Consider the following 17,022-nt stretch of genomic DNA (forward strand, 5'->3'; position numbering starts at 1 on the left):
GTCATTTTTTTAGCCACTTGTAGAATTTCCCCTCACTATTTCTTTCTCATACACCCACACACATACATGCTTAACTTCCTTTTATATTTTGAACAAAGATCCACAGGAAGCCCGACTGTGACCCCTGAGCTGATGCAATGTGCTTAGCTGTATACGTATTCATGCTTACCCCTTGCTTACTTTGTAAGTGCCCTCTTCAGTGAGTGCAATCAGTTCCTTACACAGGAAATAATAATCCTTTGAATCTCACCTTGACAATTCTTTAATTATTAGCAGTGCTGACCAAAATACACTTCTTGTGTGTGATGGTTTTTAAAACAAAGTATCAAATGAAATACCTTCACCAAAGGAGCATCGCTCTATGAATCACAAAAGAAAATGAGTTTGCAGGCACTTGATGAGCACTTAAATTGTTTAAATACAGCAAATGGGTATCTTGAAGTTACTTGAAAACACTGATAACTGTCAATACAAGGAGTATTAAAATAAGACATAAATGAGTTAATCGAAACAAATCCTAAATATTAACAATATTAGTGAAAAACCAGTTTAAATACAGTGTTCTTTTGTCTTCAGCTAGCTAGCTATAGTTGTATCAGGCTAATATAAACTGTATTAATCAAGGTAATGTGCCGGATGAGGGTTAAATTGTTAGAAAAATTTAAAAATTAAATCAATACCACATGATGACAAATGCTGTAATAATATAGGAAGAAGATCAAATAAAAGAAAAAAAAATAAAACTAAAAAGACTGCTTTGTTTAAGGGGATGGGGAAATGTAAGCAGTGGAGTTTTGTCTGATGCAATAGCGTCTACAACCTGCAAACAGCTACTTTATCACTTAACAATTAGGTAACTGATGTTATTTAGGTCTAGATAAGACGGTGAAGTGAAGTTATCATCTAAGCTAGAAAACTTAGCTAGCAAACTGTATCCGTGCATAACAAATATACACATATCTGCGCATTAGTTCCAAGTAACATAGCAAAGAAAAAAATACCTACCAAGATGGAGCACATGTTCTGTGGTTTTTGGTTCCTGTTAAACCACATTTATTTTATTTATTTTCTTTTTTGCCCACTTTGCAATTGTATCTGTTTCATTTCCTGCTGTCTTGGTCAGGTTTTTCACTTCTTCTGCTCTTCTTGTAGCCAGCCCCAAGTGGCCATTTAAGGAACTGTAAAATCTATTGCTTGAGTGCTAGCTTTATTTTTTTAGCCTAACAGTTAGCTTAGATTAGCATAGAGAATGGAACAGAGGAAGTAGAGTGCAGAGACTCTACCAACTACACCAAAAACAAAGCAAAACAAAACAAAAACAATATGCTAGGTCATCTCTTGACTCAAACAAGAAACACTACATGTGCAGGCTTGTACTTTATAGTATTTTTCCCTTTGTGCTAGGACCACAGTTTTTCTCATACAAAGCTATCTGTGTAAGTTTGTACAACTTCACTTTCAATGGGCAAACAAGAGAGTAATACTGAGAAATACAAAAAACAAAAACTTTTTTTGGCACTGATGAACTCTGTGCTAATGAGAGTGCTGCTATTATTGTAACGTCCTGTTTGAGCAAGTGAGCACAAATGGTGCGACTTCATTTTTTTTTTGTCACAAAAAGAGGAAGCTTACAGTTATTCAGTGACAACACCAGTGACATCATCGGGTGCCAGCATGTCTGTCGGCACATCTGAGTATGTGCGACTACTTAGAAACCAATGCAAAGACACATGCACGCACACACACACGCACGCGCTTCAGACCAGTCAGACAGCGCTGTCTTCCACCTGTCTCCAGCGTTGCCCGTCCCGGTCATTAAAAGGGTCCCAGAGCCCCACTCTAAGTGCACATGTCAACTGCAAAATTACAGGGCACGCACAAACACATATTTGTTGTGTATTTTGAAAGGGTAATATCTGTCTGCACGCAAGCAATACGTTCATTTTCCTCCTGATAGCTCCTCCTCTTCTCTTTGTGACAAACCCAGAAAACAAAGCAGGTAAGGTTCAAAGACAAAACAAAGGAAAGGAGATAAAGACAGGAGACAGGTCGAGCTGATGGACATATGACATAGGGAAACTTATCATTTCCCTAACGATTCTCCGGTTACTGTGGACTTCACCACAGTGATTACAAACCACTTCTTTAACTGAGGTCGAAGTATCATGATATCTCAGTTTTGTTCTACCACTTAGCTCCCCCTTTTTCTAACTAATAAAGACCACAAAGCCACTGCAGATGCGTGTGATGAAAGCATCGCTGTTTGAAAACATGAGTGCCAGACATTGGCAAGACTTGATTCAGTGTAGCGGGAAGAAGTGCACAGACAAGTTTGACCGGGAGGAAAGACGGAGCATAAAGGAAAACAAATTGCTTCAACTGAAAGATGAAGATCTATTTTCAGACAGTGACATCATCGTTTCTTTTCGCCGCCATTACTTCTGGGTGCGTGAATACGACAAGGAGCACAAACAAGCAATCAAAAACCCTTGGCACCTGAAAGTTGTGTTGTTTTAAACCTGCCTTTTTATTCTCAGCTCTTTCACCACGTTGCCTTTGGGTAACCTGAGTGCTCTCTTTCCCTTTTCAACATGATCGGTACAAACAATGGCAAACGTCTTTTCTCCTCGGGGTGATTGACTTGGTCTTATTGCGGTTCTTATTTTATGCTTTTCTGCTGAATGAAATCTCGGCTGTATGTCTGAATAGATGCTGACAGGACCTTATTAGCTGCGTTATCCCGAAATACACAGACGTGAGATCACTAGTGGACAACATTGGGCTTGTTGTCACAGCTCAAACCCAATTTTATAATGGCTGTTTTGTCACTTGTCAACATACGGCATAAGTCACGGCATCTTGCCTTAGCCCGAGAGTCAATGAAAATGGCACAGTAGCACGTCTGAACACCATGACAAAGGCATTTAGCATTTCCTATAATTTTTGCACTGGTCACATCCTTCTTCCACGTGTGCTGTAATTTCCCTCGGCTGGATACTCAATAACATCCTGTTGTCTGAGGATATCTGAGGGGACAGATTTTACTGACCCCACCACCACCGCATCGTCACACACTGTTATCCCAGCCCTGGCTAATGACAGCCAGCCAGGAAGCTGTCCCCTGTGATCTCTGTGATTAAAAGCATCCTTATTATTGCCTGGGTATTGTTTTGTTGTGTGTGGATCCCTTTGGACTACTATTATTAAATCGAATTACTGGGACTCGACTGTGACACCAAGAATCTTCGGGAAACATAAAAGGAAAATGCACAGTGACAGCATCTGAGATGAAAAATAAAAAAATGTCACAACTAACTGCACTGACAGATTACATGAAAACTAGTCAGCCTGTCCCATGATAAAAGATTTATAGCATACATAATATTTTGCACAATGTTGATCTTACTTTTACTCTTTAACTTAAACCTATTTCTACTTTTTTAGTCACTTTTGCATATATACATTTGTACACTGTCTCACAGCATAAGGCCCTCACTTTGCGCTTTGTTGCATTTTTACTTACTTATTTTAACTATGCTGTTTATTTATTGTAGACTGTACTATTTTTATTCATTATCCTGCTGCTGTAGCATGATAATTTCCCTTATGGCATCAATACAGTATCAATCTATCTGTAGATGCTGAAGAAAAGCTTAAAGACAGAGCTGAAGAAGAGATCTACTTACTTACATAGTACTTATAATGACTAAGCGATGTACAGATTTCACAATCCGTACAAAACTTAGATCTGTTTAGCACAGTTCATCTTGGTACATTAAACTGGTTTTTCCAGTCAGGTGCTGATATCAGTGTCATCTCTTCTCCTTAGATGGGCATCATCGGCAGCTTTCTTTATGCTTTACTGATTTGTTCGTTTTCTTTTTGGTTCGCATTTTAGTCAAACCAAAACCAAAAAGAGCTTCACACATGCAATGAAATGCAGTGCATCACAGGAGCCAGCCTGAGTGGAGGTTTTTTGAATGAGATAAATTTGTGGTAACTCTACACGGTGACACAACAGGTGGTCATCCTTCTTAAACCCCTGCGACAGAGACAGGTGCTTCCGACAATGAGGGCTAGAGTGGGGGTGGGTGGGTTGCGTGGATCTCCGGACAGGCTTTGGACAATGGTGGAAATTGGGCATGGGGGGGTAATTCATGCATGGGCAGCTCCTGGCCCATCCCAGCTCTATGTCAAATATACAAGTGCATGAACCCAACTACTCTATGAGCATAAAATAGTCCGCATTGCAAGGTAAACACAAACATGCTCATTCAAACTGTTGAGTGTTTTTTTTTTCTCCTCAGTTTGTCAGGGAAACAGAGGCGTCAGAGGACAATGGCCTGACAATCGGCAAACAGGAAGAGATCCCCTTCACACAGAAGGGTATTCCTGAGTCCAGCTTAAAAAGGGAAGAGGGCTGGAGGTGAGAGGGGCTGTGGGGGTGGGTGAGCGCAGCGACAGCACGTTGACCTCAAAACACCACCACAAACATTTCCGACCTAAAAAAAAAATCCATCTAAAGAGATCATATCTATCCGCCCAGGAACAATGCAACAACCCGAACACAGCAATGACACAACCTGAAATATATCCCGCTCGCAACTATATTTTCTCAACAGAGGAAAAGACAACACAGGTGAAACACTTCTTGCTTTTCCATCACCTGCACTTAGCTTCTCTCATTCTTTACTTTCATTGTAAATTCACCCATGAAAAGATCTCACTGATTAAGAATCTTTTACAGTTTGAACTTTTCAAAGCATTCCACCCGGTTTGACCATGTGACAGCCGGGAAATGCTTCAAGCCAAGTCTAAAAGTAAAAACACTTTCCAATCTCCCTGCAGACATCTGCACATCTGATCGCCAGCGGTATCCCAACAATGTGTTTCCTTTTTGATGCAAACGCAACTACATAATTAAAGCTGTCACAAGCCTCTTATCTGCATACCTCACGAATGACATGAAGTCAAAATGTTGCGTCACAGATAAATAAACTTATATAAAACAAGCTAGATCACTGCTGGAAATACATTTAATTCCATTTAAAAATACACATAATAAGCCAAATAAAACTAAAGCCCATCAGTTCTCTAAGAAACACACTGTATCTTATAATTAATCACTTAGTTCCGCTCATTTCCTCAAGCTATGAGCTGCCTCGGTGAGCCTTATCCTGCGCTATCAGTCATTGTGTAAGAGTAGGTGCCAGAGATAATAATGGTCAAATCAGCGCTGATTGATTAAGCAAGAAGTGGAAGGAAGGGAGGGGACGATGATGAGCAGGAAGCAAAAAGAGGGAAGAGTTGACCGTCCTCTTGTGCTGTCAGATAGATAAGGCTAGTGATGGAGATTCCCAGTGGACTCAGATAACCTTTACCAATAATGTCACTATTTAACAAAGCTGCTCTGTTTAGAGTGGACTGCTAACCTATCAAAAAAGAAAAGAAAAAATAAGATAAACACTGTTTACAGGTCTATACATATTGTGTATTCATTTCTAAATTGAAATGACTTCTACTGGAATTCCAGCTTTATCAAGCTGTATTAGTCTATTTTTGCAAGTAGACTGAATAAAAACTACAAAGGTCAATAGCAAACACAGAATTCGAAACTGTAGATGCTGATAAGCATCTGACATTGTTTTGAATTCCTTTTAAATTTACTGTAGCAGTTTTTTCAAGAAGTGTTTCAAAGCTTAGCTTAGACCTTGCCATTAAACACTTTATGCTTGCATGAATCCCTGATTTAGCTACAGTTAGGTACGGACTATTTAAACTATTGCATTTCATTTCTTTGTCAGTTATGTTGCTTCTTTAAAGAAGTGTGTAGGCCTACAGGGGAAAGTACTGAACCACGTAATCTCCATTTTATTTTTTTTATTGCACGTAATAGACTACATAAATGATTTCACATTAAAACCTTTTAATTGAGGTTATTAAATTTATCTTAAGTGGTTGGTTAAATCAGGTTCCAAGAATCGTCTTCTCGCTATTGGCCAACAGAGGGCGCTGTAAAACATTGGTTGACAGTCAGTGAATTCTCATGAAAGCGCTTGTTGGCTGTGTACAAGCAGCGGTATCTTTTCCACACAAAAGCTTCTGCGGTTTAAGTTTATGTTTTACAGGGCCGCGAGAGTCATTTCAAAAGCACCTTTCCAATCTCTGCGGCAGCTTTTTTGGTTACGAAATTCCCGAAAACTGACGTCCAAAATGTCCTTTCAGTATCCCCAGGCTTACCGCGACGAGTCAGTTGTAAGTAAATGTGGGTTGCTAACTAGCCTAGCGTGCTAATAAGCCGGGATGCTTAATCATCACGCGCTTTCATTCATTGAAAAGAGCGTTCGCTTTGTTAGCATGCTAGTTAGCTTAGCCATCACTGGTAAACCGAGATTGGCTATGTTGACAAAAATGCATGCATTTCAGGGATAGCCATAACTTAACTACAAGTCCAATTTTAGCCTTTCAAGATGCTACGTGATTAACTTTACTAAACACTCTGGGTTTATAACCCCGATTGCTCAACTCTGTTTTGCTTAGCTACTTCACCTTTTAATCATTCCTCTGTGGCTGGTCTCAGGTGGATGACTATCATGGCTGCAAAGTGCCTGACCCTTACAGCTGGCTGGAGGACCCTGACAGTGAAAAGACACAGGTAAACTCCCCGTTACCACTCAAATCACCAGCGAATTCTGTATTTTTTTACTGCCATATTTAGTTGTTGTGTCGCGTTTTGTAATTAAGAAATGTGGGCATGTGATTTGATAGTTAAGTGTTGGTATTAAAAGTCACGGGCGCATTTAAAGCGTAGCATCTTTTGATTTCTTTCTTTCTTTTTTTGCATATTTGTCATACTTACGTGTTTCAGATGAAGCACCTTTTAATATTAGTATAACCCCAGTACATATAAAATGCTTAGCCTATCAGAGGCATTATAGAACAACAATATTGGATTTTCATTTATATATTTCAGTTCTTCCATATTCATTATGGATTTCTGTGGAGAGACACTTGCTTAAAAAGCATAAACTAAGATTAAAAATTATGTACAATCATGTACGTGTACGTTTTGAGGACACGTTAGCATGCATTGTAATCTGTGCATATCAGACAATTGGTGCACCGGCGTTAAAGGTTTTGTGAGTGAGAGGGATGTTATTCAGTTATGTCCAACTCGTGAAGGTGAACTTAATAAATTGTGCATAAATAATCACTATTTATTCAGGTTTGGATGTACGTGTTTTTAAAATAGTTTTATGTGTGGTCAAATCGATTTGTATGTGGATTGGAACATGCATCTGTGAGTCCTCAAATGTTACACACAAAGTACTGTACACATTTGTAAATCATATTTTTCTCCATAGGAGTTAGGATGCCGATCGCCTGATCCCTGCTTACCTGTGGCAGTTGTGGAATTGGGGTTAGGGTCAGTTTCGGGGGGGTTTTCGGGTCAGGCGGATATGGCAACTTGGCCTTGCAAGACTACTTTCTAATCCCTTACTCATTACTCATAGTTGTTTTGTTCTATTTTCATGCACAAAGAATCAGTAGTTGTTGGGTCTGTATGTTTTTAGTGTCTCTTGGTATATTTTAAACTTAACCTAAATTAACAGACTCCTTCAGTTCAATAGATCATGAGACATGAGAAATGAAAAATATGCAAATGTTTAACAAAATTATCTTCTCTAATTAGTATGATCTACAAAACCTAGCTTGTTTGGAGGTTTGGATAGCTTTTTTCCCTTGGGAAAAAATAAGATCTTTATTTAAAAACTGTATTTTGTATTTATTCAGGTTATCGTTGATATTAAAGTTTGATCTAAAACATTTAATCATGACAAATATGCCAAAAAAAGAACTCAGGAAGAGGTGGATACTTTTTCCACAGCAAAGATATCTGCTAAATAATTATTTGCTCTTTTGAGCAGTCTGTTGAAATGATAATGGTAAAATGTAAAGCATGGTTGTATTATGCTTTCTTCCATTAGGCCTTTGTCAGTGCCCAGAACAAGCTCACTTTGCCATTTTTAGAGCACTGTGAGGTGCGAGAGCTGTTCAAAGAGCGCATGACTGAGCTGTATGACTATCCCAAGTATAGCTGTCCCTTCAAGAGAGGAAGCAGGTAAAGCTTGCTGCAACTGATTCCATAATAATATTTTTGATGTTGGATTTCAGCTTTAGTGTTAGATGACAGAGTGATTATGTGACATTCCAGTAGCTTTTCTCTTTGTTTTTTAGGTACTTTCACTTTTACAACACGGGCCTCCAGAACCAGAGTGTGATGTATGTGCAAGAGAACCTAGATGCCGAGCCCACAGTCTTCTTAGATCCAAACACATTTTCTGAGGATGGGACAGTTGCTCTGCGAGGTATCAGTCGTGGCTATTATAAAAGCAAAGTACCCATTTTACTGATATGAAAAAATATGTTGCCTGCATTTCTGGATCGTGTGCTCTTTTTAATTTTAGTAATACATTTAGTTCAAAATTGCCTTTCAAGTAATAGTTGCTTCATGTGGTAGTTTTTACTCAGTTTTGAATAAAAATCTCTACAAATGTAGTGTCCTCTCTGATGTCTAAATTTTGTTAAGTTTCCTTGTTAACATTCTATTTATGTTTCTCTGATTTCTTCAAGGCTATGCATTCTCTGAGGATGGAGAGTACTTGGCATATGGCACTAGTGCCAGTGGGTCTGACTGGGTGGAGATCCGCTTTCTGCGCGTTGAGGGCGCCGTGCCTTTAGAGGACCGCCTGGAGCGAGTCAAGTTTAGCTGCATGTCCTGGACCCACGATGGGAAGGGGCTTTTTTACAACTCGTATCCTGACCAGGAGGGCAAAAGTGATGGTAAGACTGTGTTGGACAGGATTCAAACATTCTCAAATACTAAACCTTCATTTGGCTGCAGTAAATTACCTTCAAAATATGAAATACTTGTAAGATAATTGACATTCTTGGAACTCAGTCTGCCTACCTAGCCTCATGGGACAGGGCTCTCTGCCAGGACAGAAGAAAATGGATTAATGGATATCTGCTTAAGGACTCGCTTTTCTGTGCACTGGCCAGTTACCATTTAAAAAAGCTAATGAAAAGCTAAATTGTCATTAGATAATTGCTAGCGGTTTCAAATGTATATATCTCCAAATGCAGTCTACATAGACTGTTAAACTGCATGCAGCAGCAATGTCTGCTCAAACGTGAGTGGAAAATAAAACTTGATCAAAGACAGCATTAATGTATTATTATAATTTTAAAAAAAAACAACAACCTTGAATTAAGAATAAAAAAACAGGAATTACAGACATTTTCATACACAGACCTCCGTTTTCATAGACTGAAATTGCTAACCGACTGACAAGCATTTCAATGGCCAGGTGAGGCCTGTTCCATTGTTATTTCATGACAAATGAGTCAAAGTGCTGATTTTTTTTGTAACATTTGTAACAGCTTTTCACTGTCATCATTAGACTAAAAAACTAAAAACCAAAAATAAAGAGATCCGGGAGCTTTAGACAACAAAGTTGGATGATGACAAAATTATTTTCATGGTTTAGAAAAGTTTGTTTACACTAACACGACAAGAACATGACAAATTGTCAAGGTACAGCAGGAAATGCAGCAGTTTGCACTTTGCTGTAAAGTGAAAACTGCTCATTACAGTCAAGAACAGGAAGACCAGATTAGATGTTACCAGAAATCATCTAAAAGAATCTGCATTGTTCTGGGAAGGAAATAAAAAAACAAACAAATTTGAACTTTTTACCAGATGATGACAAGAGAAAAGTATGGAGAAGCGTGCCACGTTACCAGTCAGACATGACTTATAATGTCAGTGGAAATGGATCACTGGTCTTTATTAATGATGTAAGTGTTGAAAGAAATAGCAGTATGAGTTGTGAAGTGTACAGGTTTATACTCGCTCGGTTTCAGCCAAATGCTACAAAACTCATAGGACAGTGCTTAAACAGTGCAAATGAATATTATCCCAAAGCATACTGCAAAAGCAACCAAAGAGTTACTCAAGGCAAAGAAATTGGATGTTCTTCAGTGGTCAAGTCAGTAAGCTGTTGTCATTCCAATAGAGCAAAGTGCACAAATGCAGAAAGACTCACAAACAAGCACCAAATGAAGGCCTAGCAGAGCATCTCCAGGGAGGTGAACCACAGCATTTGGTGATGTTTGCCGGTTTTAGACAGTCAAAGATTGTAAATGATTTTCATCCATGTAAAGTTACGTTTGTATGTCCAATTACTTTTGAGCCACTGGACAATGTATTTAATGTCATAAGGCGAAATGTTTGTCATTTGTCAATATTTGTTATTTTCTGTTTATTGTTTTGAAACCTTTTGTTATCTAGTATTATAAAATTTGCACCTACTCGTAACACTCTTCGTCTTTTTGTATTCGATTTTGTTTTTTGCTTTCAGGCACTGAGACCTCCACTAACTTGCATCAGAAGTTATACTATCATGTTCTGGGGACTCCACAGTCTGAGGACGTCCTATGTGCAGAGTTTCCTGATCACCCCAAATGGATGAGTGGAGCAGAAGTATGTGTGAAGTTGTTTGTTTGTTTTTTTCCCCTCTAGTGTCATGTCATCAAACTTGGACAGAATGCGTGTTTTAGTTGGCATTCAGGTGCAGTTTAATGATTGCAGATGTACTGTAGGTATCAGAAGATGGGCGCTACGTGCTGCTGTCTATCAGAGAAGGTTGTGATCCTGTCAACAGACTGTGGTATTGTGACCTCAAGACCACTCCTCAGGGTATTACAGGTATTCTGTACTTGTTTCTCTTTATTTCTCAAAGTATTTTGGTACTTTAAGGCAAATATTGTTCTTCTTGTAGTCTTACTCGCTTAACAGTTTGATTTTAGAACTGAAATCCTTGTTTGCTCAGGACTTTTGCCATGGGTAAAATTAATCGACAACTTTGACGCCGAGTACGAATACGTGACGAACGAGGGCACATTGTTCACCTTCAAGACCAACTTAGACGCCCCTCGTTACAGACTAATCAACATCGACTTTGCCTCTCCGGAGCAGAGCAGCTGGAAGGAGCTCCTGCCTCAACATGAGAAGGATGTCATTGGTGAGGTTCTGCAACACGTGCATGACCTTTTCCCTATAAAATATGAAGCGTTAGCAGTTTAGCCCTGTCATTAAAGGTACATTTCAATGTCATTCATTCTTTTGCCATGTCTTCCTTGCAGTGTTTGCCACCTGTACATACTCCAGCTATTTGTTCGTGTGCTTCCTCCATGATGTGAAGAATGTGTTGAAAATGTATCGTCTGAGCTCAGGAGAGGAGCTGAGGACCTTCCCTCTTGATGTTGGATCCATAGTAGGGTTCACAGGACGAAAGCGAGACTCTGAAATCTTCTATTATTTCACTTCTTTCCTATCGCCAGGTAATATAATGCAAAAGTTATTATTTTTAATCAAAAAAAGCTATTTTGTTTATCAGATGCCTTGTCTCGCAATTTCTACCTGTGCAAATATTGTTGTTTAAGTGAAATAAGTCAACCTTTATGTTAAGTTTGTATAAATAAGAAACAAGTAATGCAATTTTGTTCTCATTTCTAAGTTCCACGTATTATTTCATTAAGTAAATTTGTACTGTCTTTAAGAATTCACTGATTGTGAAGTGATTTCAAAATAGTAAAGAAAATGAAACTTTTACTTTCTTTTCATCTAGCCATCATTTACCACTGTGACCTAACCAAGGAGCCCCTGCAGCCCCATATCTTCAGAGAGGTCACTGTCAAAGGCTTCAACCCCTCCGACTACCAGACCACACAGGTAACTAGAGCCTAGACTGGGATTACCAGTGTTTAAATAGGTGTGTTTCATTTCTCTTTAAAAATAGGCTGCGGTAAACACATTTATTAAAAGATATCTCAACAGTTAATTATGCATAAATGCCCAACTTTAACCTAGTTTTTAAAGTACTGACCCAGCATTTATCCAAAATGACAGACATAAAACGGTGGTGTACAGGCCAGTTTGTACCCTGACAAACAAAATGAAGGGTTTTATCAATTGTCTGGCTCGAAAACGGCAAACTGAGGGCAAACTATCGGCTTAGGGTTGTTGTAGAAAAGGTGGGCTAAATCAGGTATTGGTAGCATTTATTAACGTAAGCAGCACTCAAACTGAGCTTTCAAAGTAGTTTTTTTAACTAGAACTGTACCCTAATAGTCAAATCATCAGATATTTGTTTCTTAGTTTAATTTTGTGATTTTTAGATGTTGTATGTTTCTAAACATGAGGCTATAAACCAAGTCAGCATGGGTGTGTTCACAGTAGTAACTGTCACATGTCAGTTCACCTTGTTGTGGCAAATAAGCAACTTTTTCTGACTGAAGTATAATGGGAAGGATTGCTCGGCCGTCATAGGAGACATGAGCCCTTTCTCTTTAAATGTAGCCAAAGTAACAGCCATTAATTCTGATTTATTAAAAAAAAAAAGATTGATTGCCAGATGGAGTTGGAAGCTGGTCACCTGTGGAGAGAAATGAAAGAGAAAGAAATTTTGCAATTAGTCATAAGATTTGAAGCTTTTATGTTATGATAGATGTTGTCAGTGTCCCTGGGAAATGATTATGGGCCAGGAATGGATGACCTGACATAGCTGATTTTATATTTAAGTGGTTCAGATTCCTGAGAAACTTGCAGTAAATTGTCCTTTAGATAGTCTAGCCTTGGCCAGACCATGTTTCAAATTCTTTTTACTTCCTCTGTACATATAGTGTCCCAGAGTTAGATATATTTATATACTTCTGCTGAAAACAGCGGCCTCGAAAATAGCTCTGTAAATGTAAAATGTTCACGATGCAGACAGGATTTTAAAAGAGCTCCTGTCTTCTCTTGTCTTCTGACTCAGAAACAAGGATAGACTGGTGATGTAAGCTTTACTGTTCTTTACCTTTTCGTAATTCACTTCCCATCTCCTTTTGTTTCCCTGACAATCTTTTATTTTTTTTTCTCTCTCTTGTTGTCTCAGATCTTTTTTCCCTCAAAGGATGGCACTCAGATACCCATGTTCATTGTTCACAAGAAGGGCATCAAAATGGACGGCTCCCATCCAGGTTTTTTATATGGCTACGGGGGCTTTAACATCTCCATCACGCCAAGCTACAGCGTGTCCAGACTCATCTTTGTCAGACATCTGGGAGGAGTTTTAGCTGTCGCCAACATCAGAGGAGGAGGAGAATATGGGGAGACCTGGCACAAAGGTGAGGAGCTTTTGACACGTAATTATAAACATGACTACAGAGCTCAATCGCAAGGGCATGTCCAGTTTGCCCTGTTAGAAAACGCCTGTGTTTGTGTGTGTTTGTAGCACATACAGTAGATTGTGTCTTGTCTTTCAATAATGACATCTTTAGCTAAAAGTTTGAAATGAATATATTTGCATATTGAGAGATTCTGGAGTTTTCTGTGGCTGAGGAGGCATAAATGTTGTTTTTAAGAATTTCTAACCTGACAAGCATAAAAAAACATATCAGACACACATTATTATTCAAAGCAGAATAATTTTAGATCTTTTCAAACGTGCCTGGAGGGAATCTTTTAAATATTACCAGCGCAAAGTCCTCATTTACATACTTTGTATTCTTTTTTTTCCAGCTGGCATGCTGGCAAATAAACAGAACTGCTTCACAGACTTCCAGTGTGCAGCTGAATATCTAATCAAGGAGGGATACACTTCTCCCTCCAAACTGACTATAAATGGAGGCTCTAATGGTGGCCTGCTTGTAGGTATGTATGCTTCCACTAAAGAACAAGATACACTAAAACAATATAATCGCAGCAAATGGATATAGATGATGATGTTTCTGAATCCTTGGTGTCCTGTCTCAGCGGCCTGTGTAAACGAGCGGCCTGAGCTGTTTGGATGTGCAGTAGCTCAGGTGGGCGTCATGGACATGCTGAAGTTCCACAAGTTCACAATCGGGCACGCCTGGACCACGGACTTTGGCTGTTCAGAAGACAAAGAGCAGTTTGAATGGCTGATCAAGTAGGTGCTCTCTGACCACAGTGTAGATTTTAATGTGTATTATATACTGTAGGCTGCATTTACATCAGCTGCCTTTCTTTATACATTTTAATCTGAGCTTCACTGATTACATTGGCTACATGGACATAAAAAAATGTGTTTCCAGTCCCAAGTAGCTATTAGCTGAAAGCCTGGCATATTTCAGCATGGTGTGCAACATGTCCTTTAAAGAATTGAGGAAACTGGACAAGTGGAGGACAAAAGAAAAAGTTCCAGGCCTAAAACCCTGTCTGTAGCAGATAAAGTGTCTGAAGGTCATTTCCTTGAGGAATGGGGATTTAAAAAGTCCAGTTGTCAAGAAGCCATTGCTAAGGAAGAGAAACAGGGAGGAGGCTGAGTTATGCCAAATTACACAAAGACTGGATTGAAGATCAGTGGTAACAGGTCTTTATGGTGTGATGAATATATACAGAGGCTGAGATGTAGTGGTTTTGAGCTACATCTCAGCCAGTGGTGTTGGTGATCTTGTCAAATTTTAAGGAATTATGAATTTGGAAAACACTCTCAGATTTTAATCCACCAGGCAATACAGTTTGGAAAGCATGTGATTGACAGCAGCTTCATTTTTTTTTTAGCATTACAATGATCCTCAACACACAGTTAATGCAGTAAAAGCATACACAAATAGAAAAATAAAAATACACCATGAAACACTGTCAGTCATGGATGGGTCTCCCCAGAACCCAGACTTTAGCATTACTGAAGCAGTGTGAGATCATCTTGACAGAGAACAGATCAAAGGGTACCCAACATCCAAAGAAGATCTTTGAAGAATCCCGAGGACTACCAAAACATGACAAGAAATCTTTCCTAAGAGAGTTCAGGCTGTGTTGAGGAATAAAGGTGGTCATACCAAATATCGACTTTCATGCTTATTAGAATTGTACAGTCTCAGCTTTTAGCTTGTATACTGTATCCCCTTGTGTTCGTTTGCCCATTTTAATAAATAACTTAATCTGTGTGGTAATTTTTTTTGCAAAATATAAAGAAATAAGGATTGGCTCAAGACTCTGGCACAGTACTGTATTTTAATGAAATATCTAATTCCAGGAGTTATCCTTGAGTCTTGATTTGAGAACTGAAGCTCACAAAGAAATTCAGAACAAACAAAATTACCCGATTGTTTCGTTTGTGATGTAGGATAGCAGTGTGAATATTTTAAGGTTAAACAAAATACATTTTGTACTCCAACATTATCATTGCTCTGACATTTTTATAGAGGGATTCTGCTGTTTACTTAATATTTAAACGGTTGCAGTCCTAACAAAGATCCCACTGGTCCTCTCTCGCAGATACTCCCCGCTTCATAACATCCGTGTACCAGAAGGCAATGGGGTCCAGTACCCCGCTGTGCTTTTGCTGACAGGCGACCACGATGACCGGGTAGTGCCTCTGCATTCCCTCAAGTACATCGCCACTCTGCAGCACATTGTAGGTCGCAGCCCCAAGCAGACAAATCCCCTTTTCATCCTTGTGGACACAAAGTCAGGCCACGGTGCTGGAAAGCCCACCAGCAAAGTCATTCAGGAGGTGGCTGACACTTACGCCTTCATCGCTCGCTGTCTCAACATCTCTTGGGTCAAATAACCTGCATCTACCTTTTAAAGTGTGTGGGGTTTCTTTTTTTTCTTTTTTTAAATCCTTTGGTCAAACCATATTTAGAATACCGTTAATACCAGAATACCGTTAATACCAGATGTTGACACATTGTTTATAGCACTGCTACCTCCCCCCCCCCCCCCTTTTTTTTTTGTGCTGATCTGTTTTTGTCCCTCCCCCTGTGTGAGCAGATTAGATCACAGAGTCATCAGGCTCTGCACAAATATAAGCCAACATGCATCTCTCACACCTAATGTGTTGTTTGTTTTGTGTAGTCACAGGGGGCTCTTTTCAAGGATGATGCAGTAATCAGCCAATCAGCCGTTAAAGTCATGAGGTGAAAATAGCAAAAAGTTCATTTCAAGATTGTTCCTGCTCCCTTTGGGTGCTGCAACGTGATGTGTGTGTATGTAATTTATTTCTGGATTGTGCGCAGAATGGAGTCTGTTTGATGTCAGATGAAATCAGTACATACAAATGTTAGTGACAGTATTACACGGATGATGGTACTGCTGGTGGATGAAATGAAAACAAATGCAAAAAAAAAATCGGTTGTTTCCATGGGAAAGTGTGTGTGTGTGTGTAAGTAAATGTCAGTCCTTACATTAATTTCAGACTGATGATTTCTACCTCTTGACTTGTGCTGATTGTTTTCCTTTTCAAAGGGAACAAAACACAATGCCACAAATACAATAAATAACTTTTTCAACAGTGACTCATTGGGATCTTTTATTATTTGTGTATGTTAACAGCTATGCACCTTCATGTAGTAAATAAAATTACACTAGGGTAACAGCTCAGGATAAAAATATGAAATTTGATTGTCCAAATTGAGGAATAATTCTCCGATCCAAAGTGGCAAGTTTGAGTGAAACAAATGAAGGCAGTGAATAAAAAAAATCTTTTATTTGAGATAATCTTGGACAAAGACAGAAATATTTTGCTTTCTATTAAAAAATATAATGAAATAATAAGCTGGGATATGAATCGGTCTGTTGTTCCCTTTCACAGACAAAGAGCAAGTCAGGGCGTCTAGATCTAATCTTGAGTTCATGTGTGGTCTTCCACCAGGGGGCAGTCACGCTGAAAGTGAACAACGGGTATAGCAGCAAGCACAAAATGAGGGTGGTCTCACAGAGGAAGCCATGAGGATTAATAAACGTACATGTTTCATGTTCAAAAGCCTCTCCGATGTCCCACTTTTGGTTTTCATAAGCATAATCAGTCACACCTGAGACTTTTATAATCATCTCAAACACTCCAGTCTGTGACCGCGCCTTTAATGAACAATACATTACAAAATAGCAAGAAGTTGAGCTTCATGATGACTCTTTCATCATTTATGGGTTATATTTTTATTTTTTAA

At 39.0% G+C, this 17,022-nt stretch overlaps 1 protein-coding gene across 1 annotated transcript; it reads left to right on the plus strand.

Annotated features, from left to right (window-relative positions):
* The first annotated feature begins 6,089 nt into the window (after positions 1-6,089).
* Positions 6,090-15,730, plus strand: prep (prolyl endopeptidase). The gene is made up of 14 exons (XM_085372367.1): positions 6,090-6,255; positions 6,581-6,655; positions 7,989-8,122; positions 8,239-8,369; positions 8,635-8,844; positions 10,425-10,546; positions 10,666-10,771; positions 10,896-11,087; positions 11,209-11,406; positions 11,694-11,797; positions 13,002-13,233; positions 13,628-13,759; positions 13,862-14,018; positions 15,350-15,730. Exons 1-14 carry the CDS (start codon positions 6,118-6,120, stop codon positions 15,642-15,644), a joined length of 2,226 nt encoding a protein of 741 aa, XP_085228493.1. The 5' UTR covers positions 6,090-6,117; the 3' UTR covers positions 15,645-15,730.
* The last annotated feature ends 1,292 nt before the right edge of the window (positions 15,731-17,022 follow it).

Source organism: Diplotaxodon limnothrissa, linkage group LG15 (assembly GCF_057381915.1).
Source record: "Diplotaxodon limnothrissa isolate DT_005_m linkage group LG15, D_limnothrissa_male_GT1.1, whole genome shotgun sequence".
NCBI classification, from domain to species: Eukaryota; Metazoa; Chordata; class Actinopteri; order Cichliformes; family Cichlidae; genus Diplotaxodon; species Diplotaxodon limnothrissa.

What these genes read in the sequence shown, in the direction of transcription:
- prep (XM_085372367.1), top strand. Translation starts at nt 6,118, where the DNA reads ATGTTTTACAGGGCCGCGAGAGTCATTTCAAAAGCACCTTTCCAATCT. An exon ending in CTTACCGCGACGAGTCAGTT is followed by an intron (nt 6,256 to 6,580) that starts GTAAGTAAATGT and finishes GGCTGGTCTCAG; the next exon opens with GTGGATGACTATCATGGCTG. An exon ending in CACTTCTTTCCTATCGCCAG is followed by an intron (nt 11,407 to 11,693) that starts GTAATATAATGC and finishes CTTTTCATCTAG; the next exon opens with CCATCATTTACCACTGTGAC.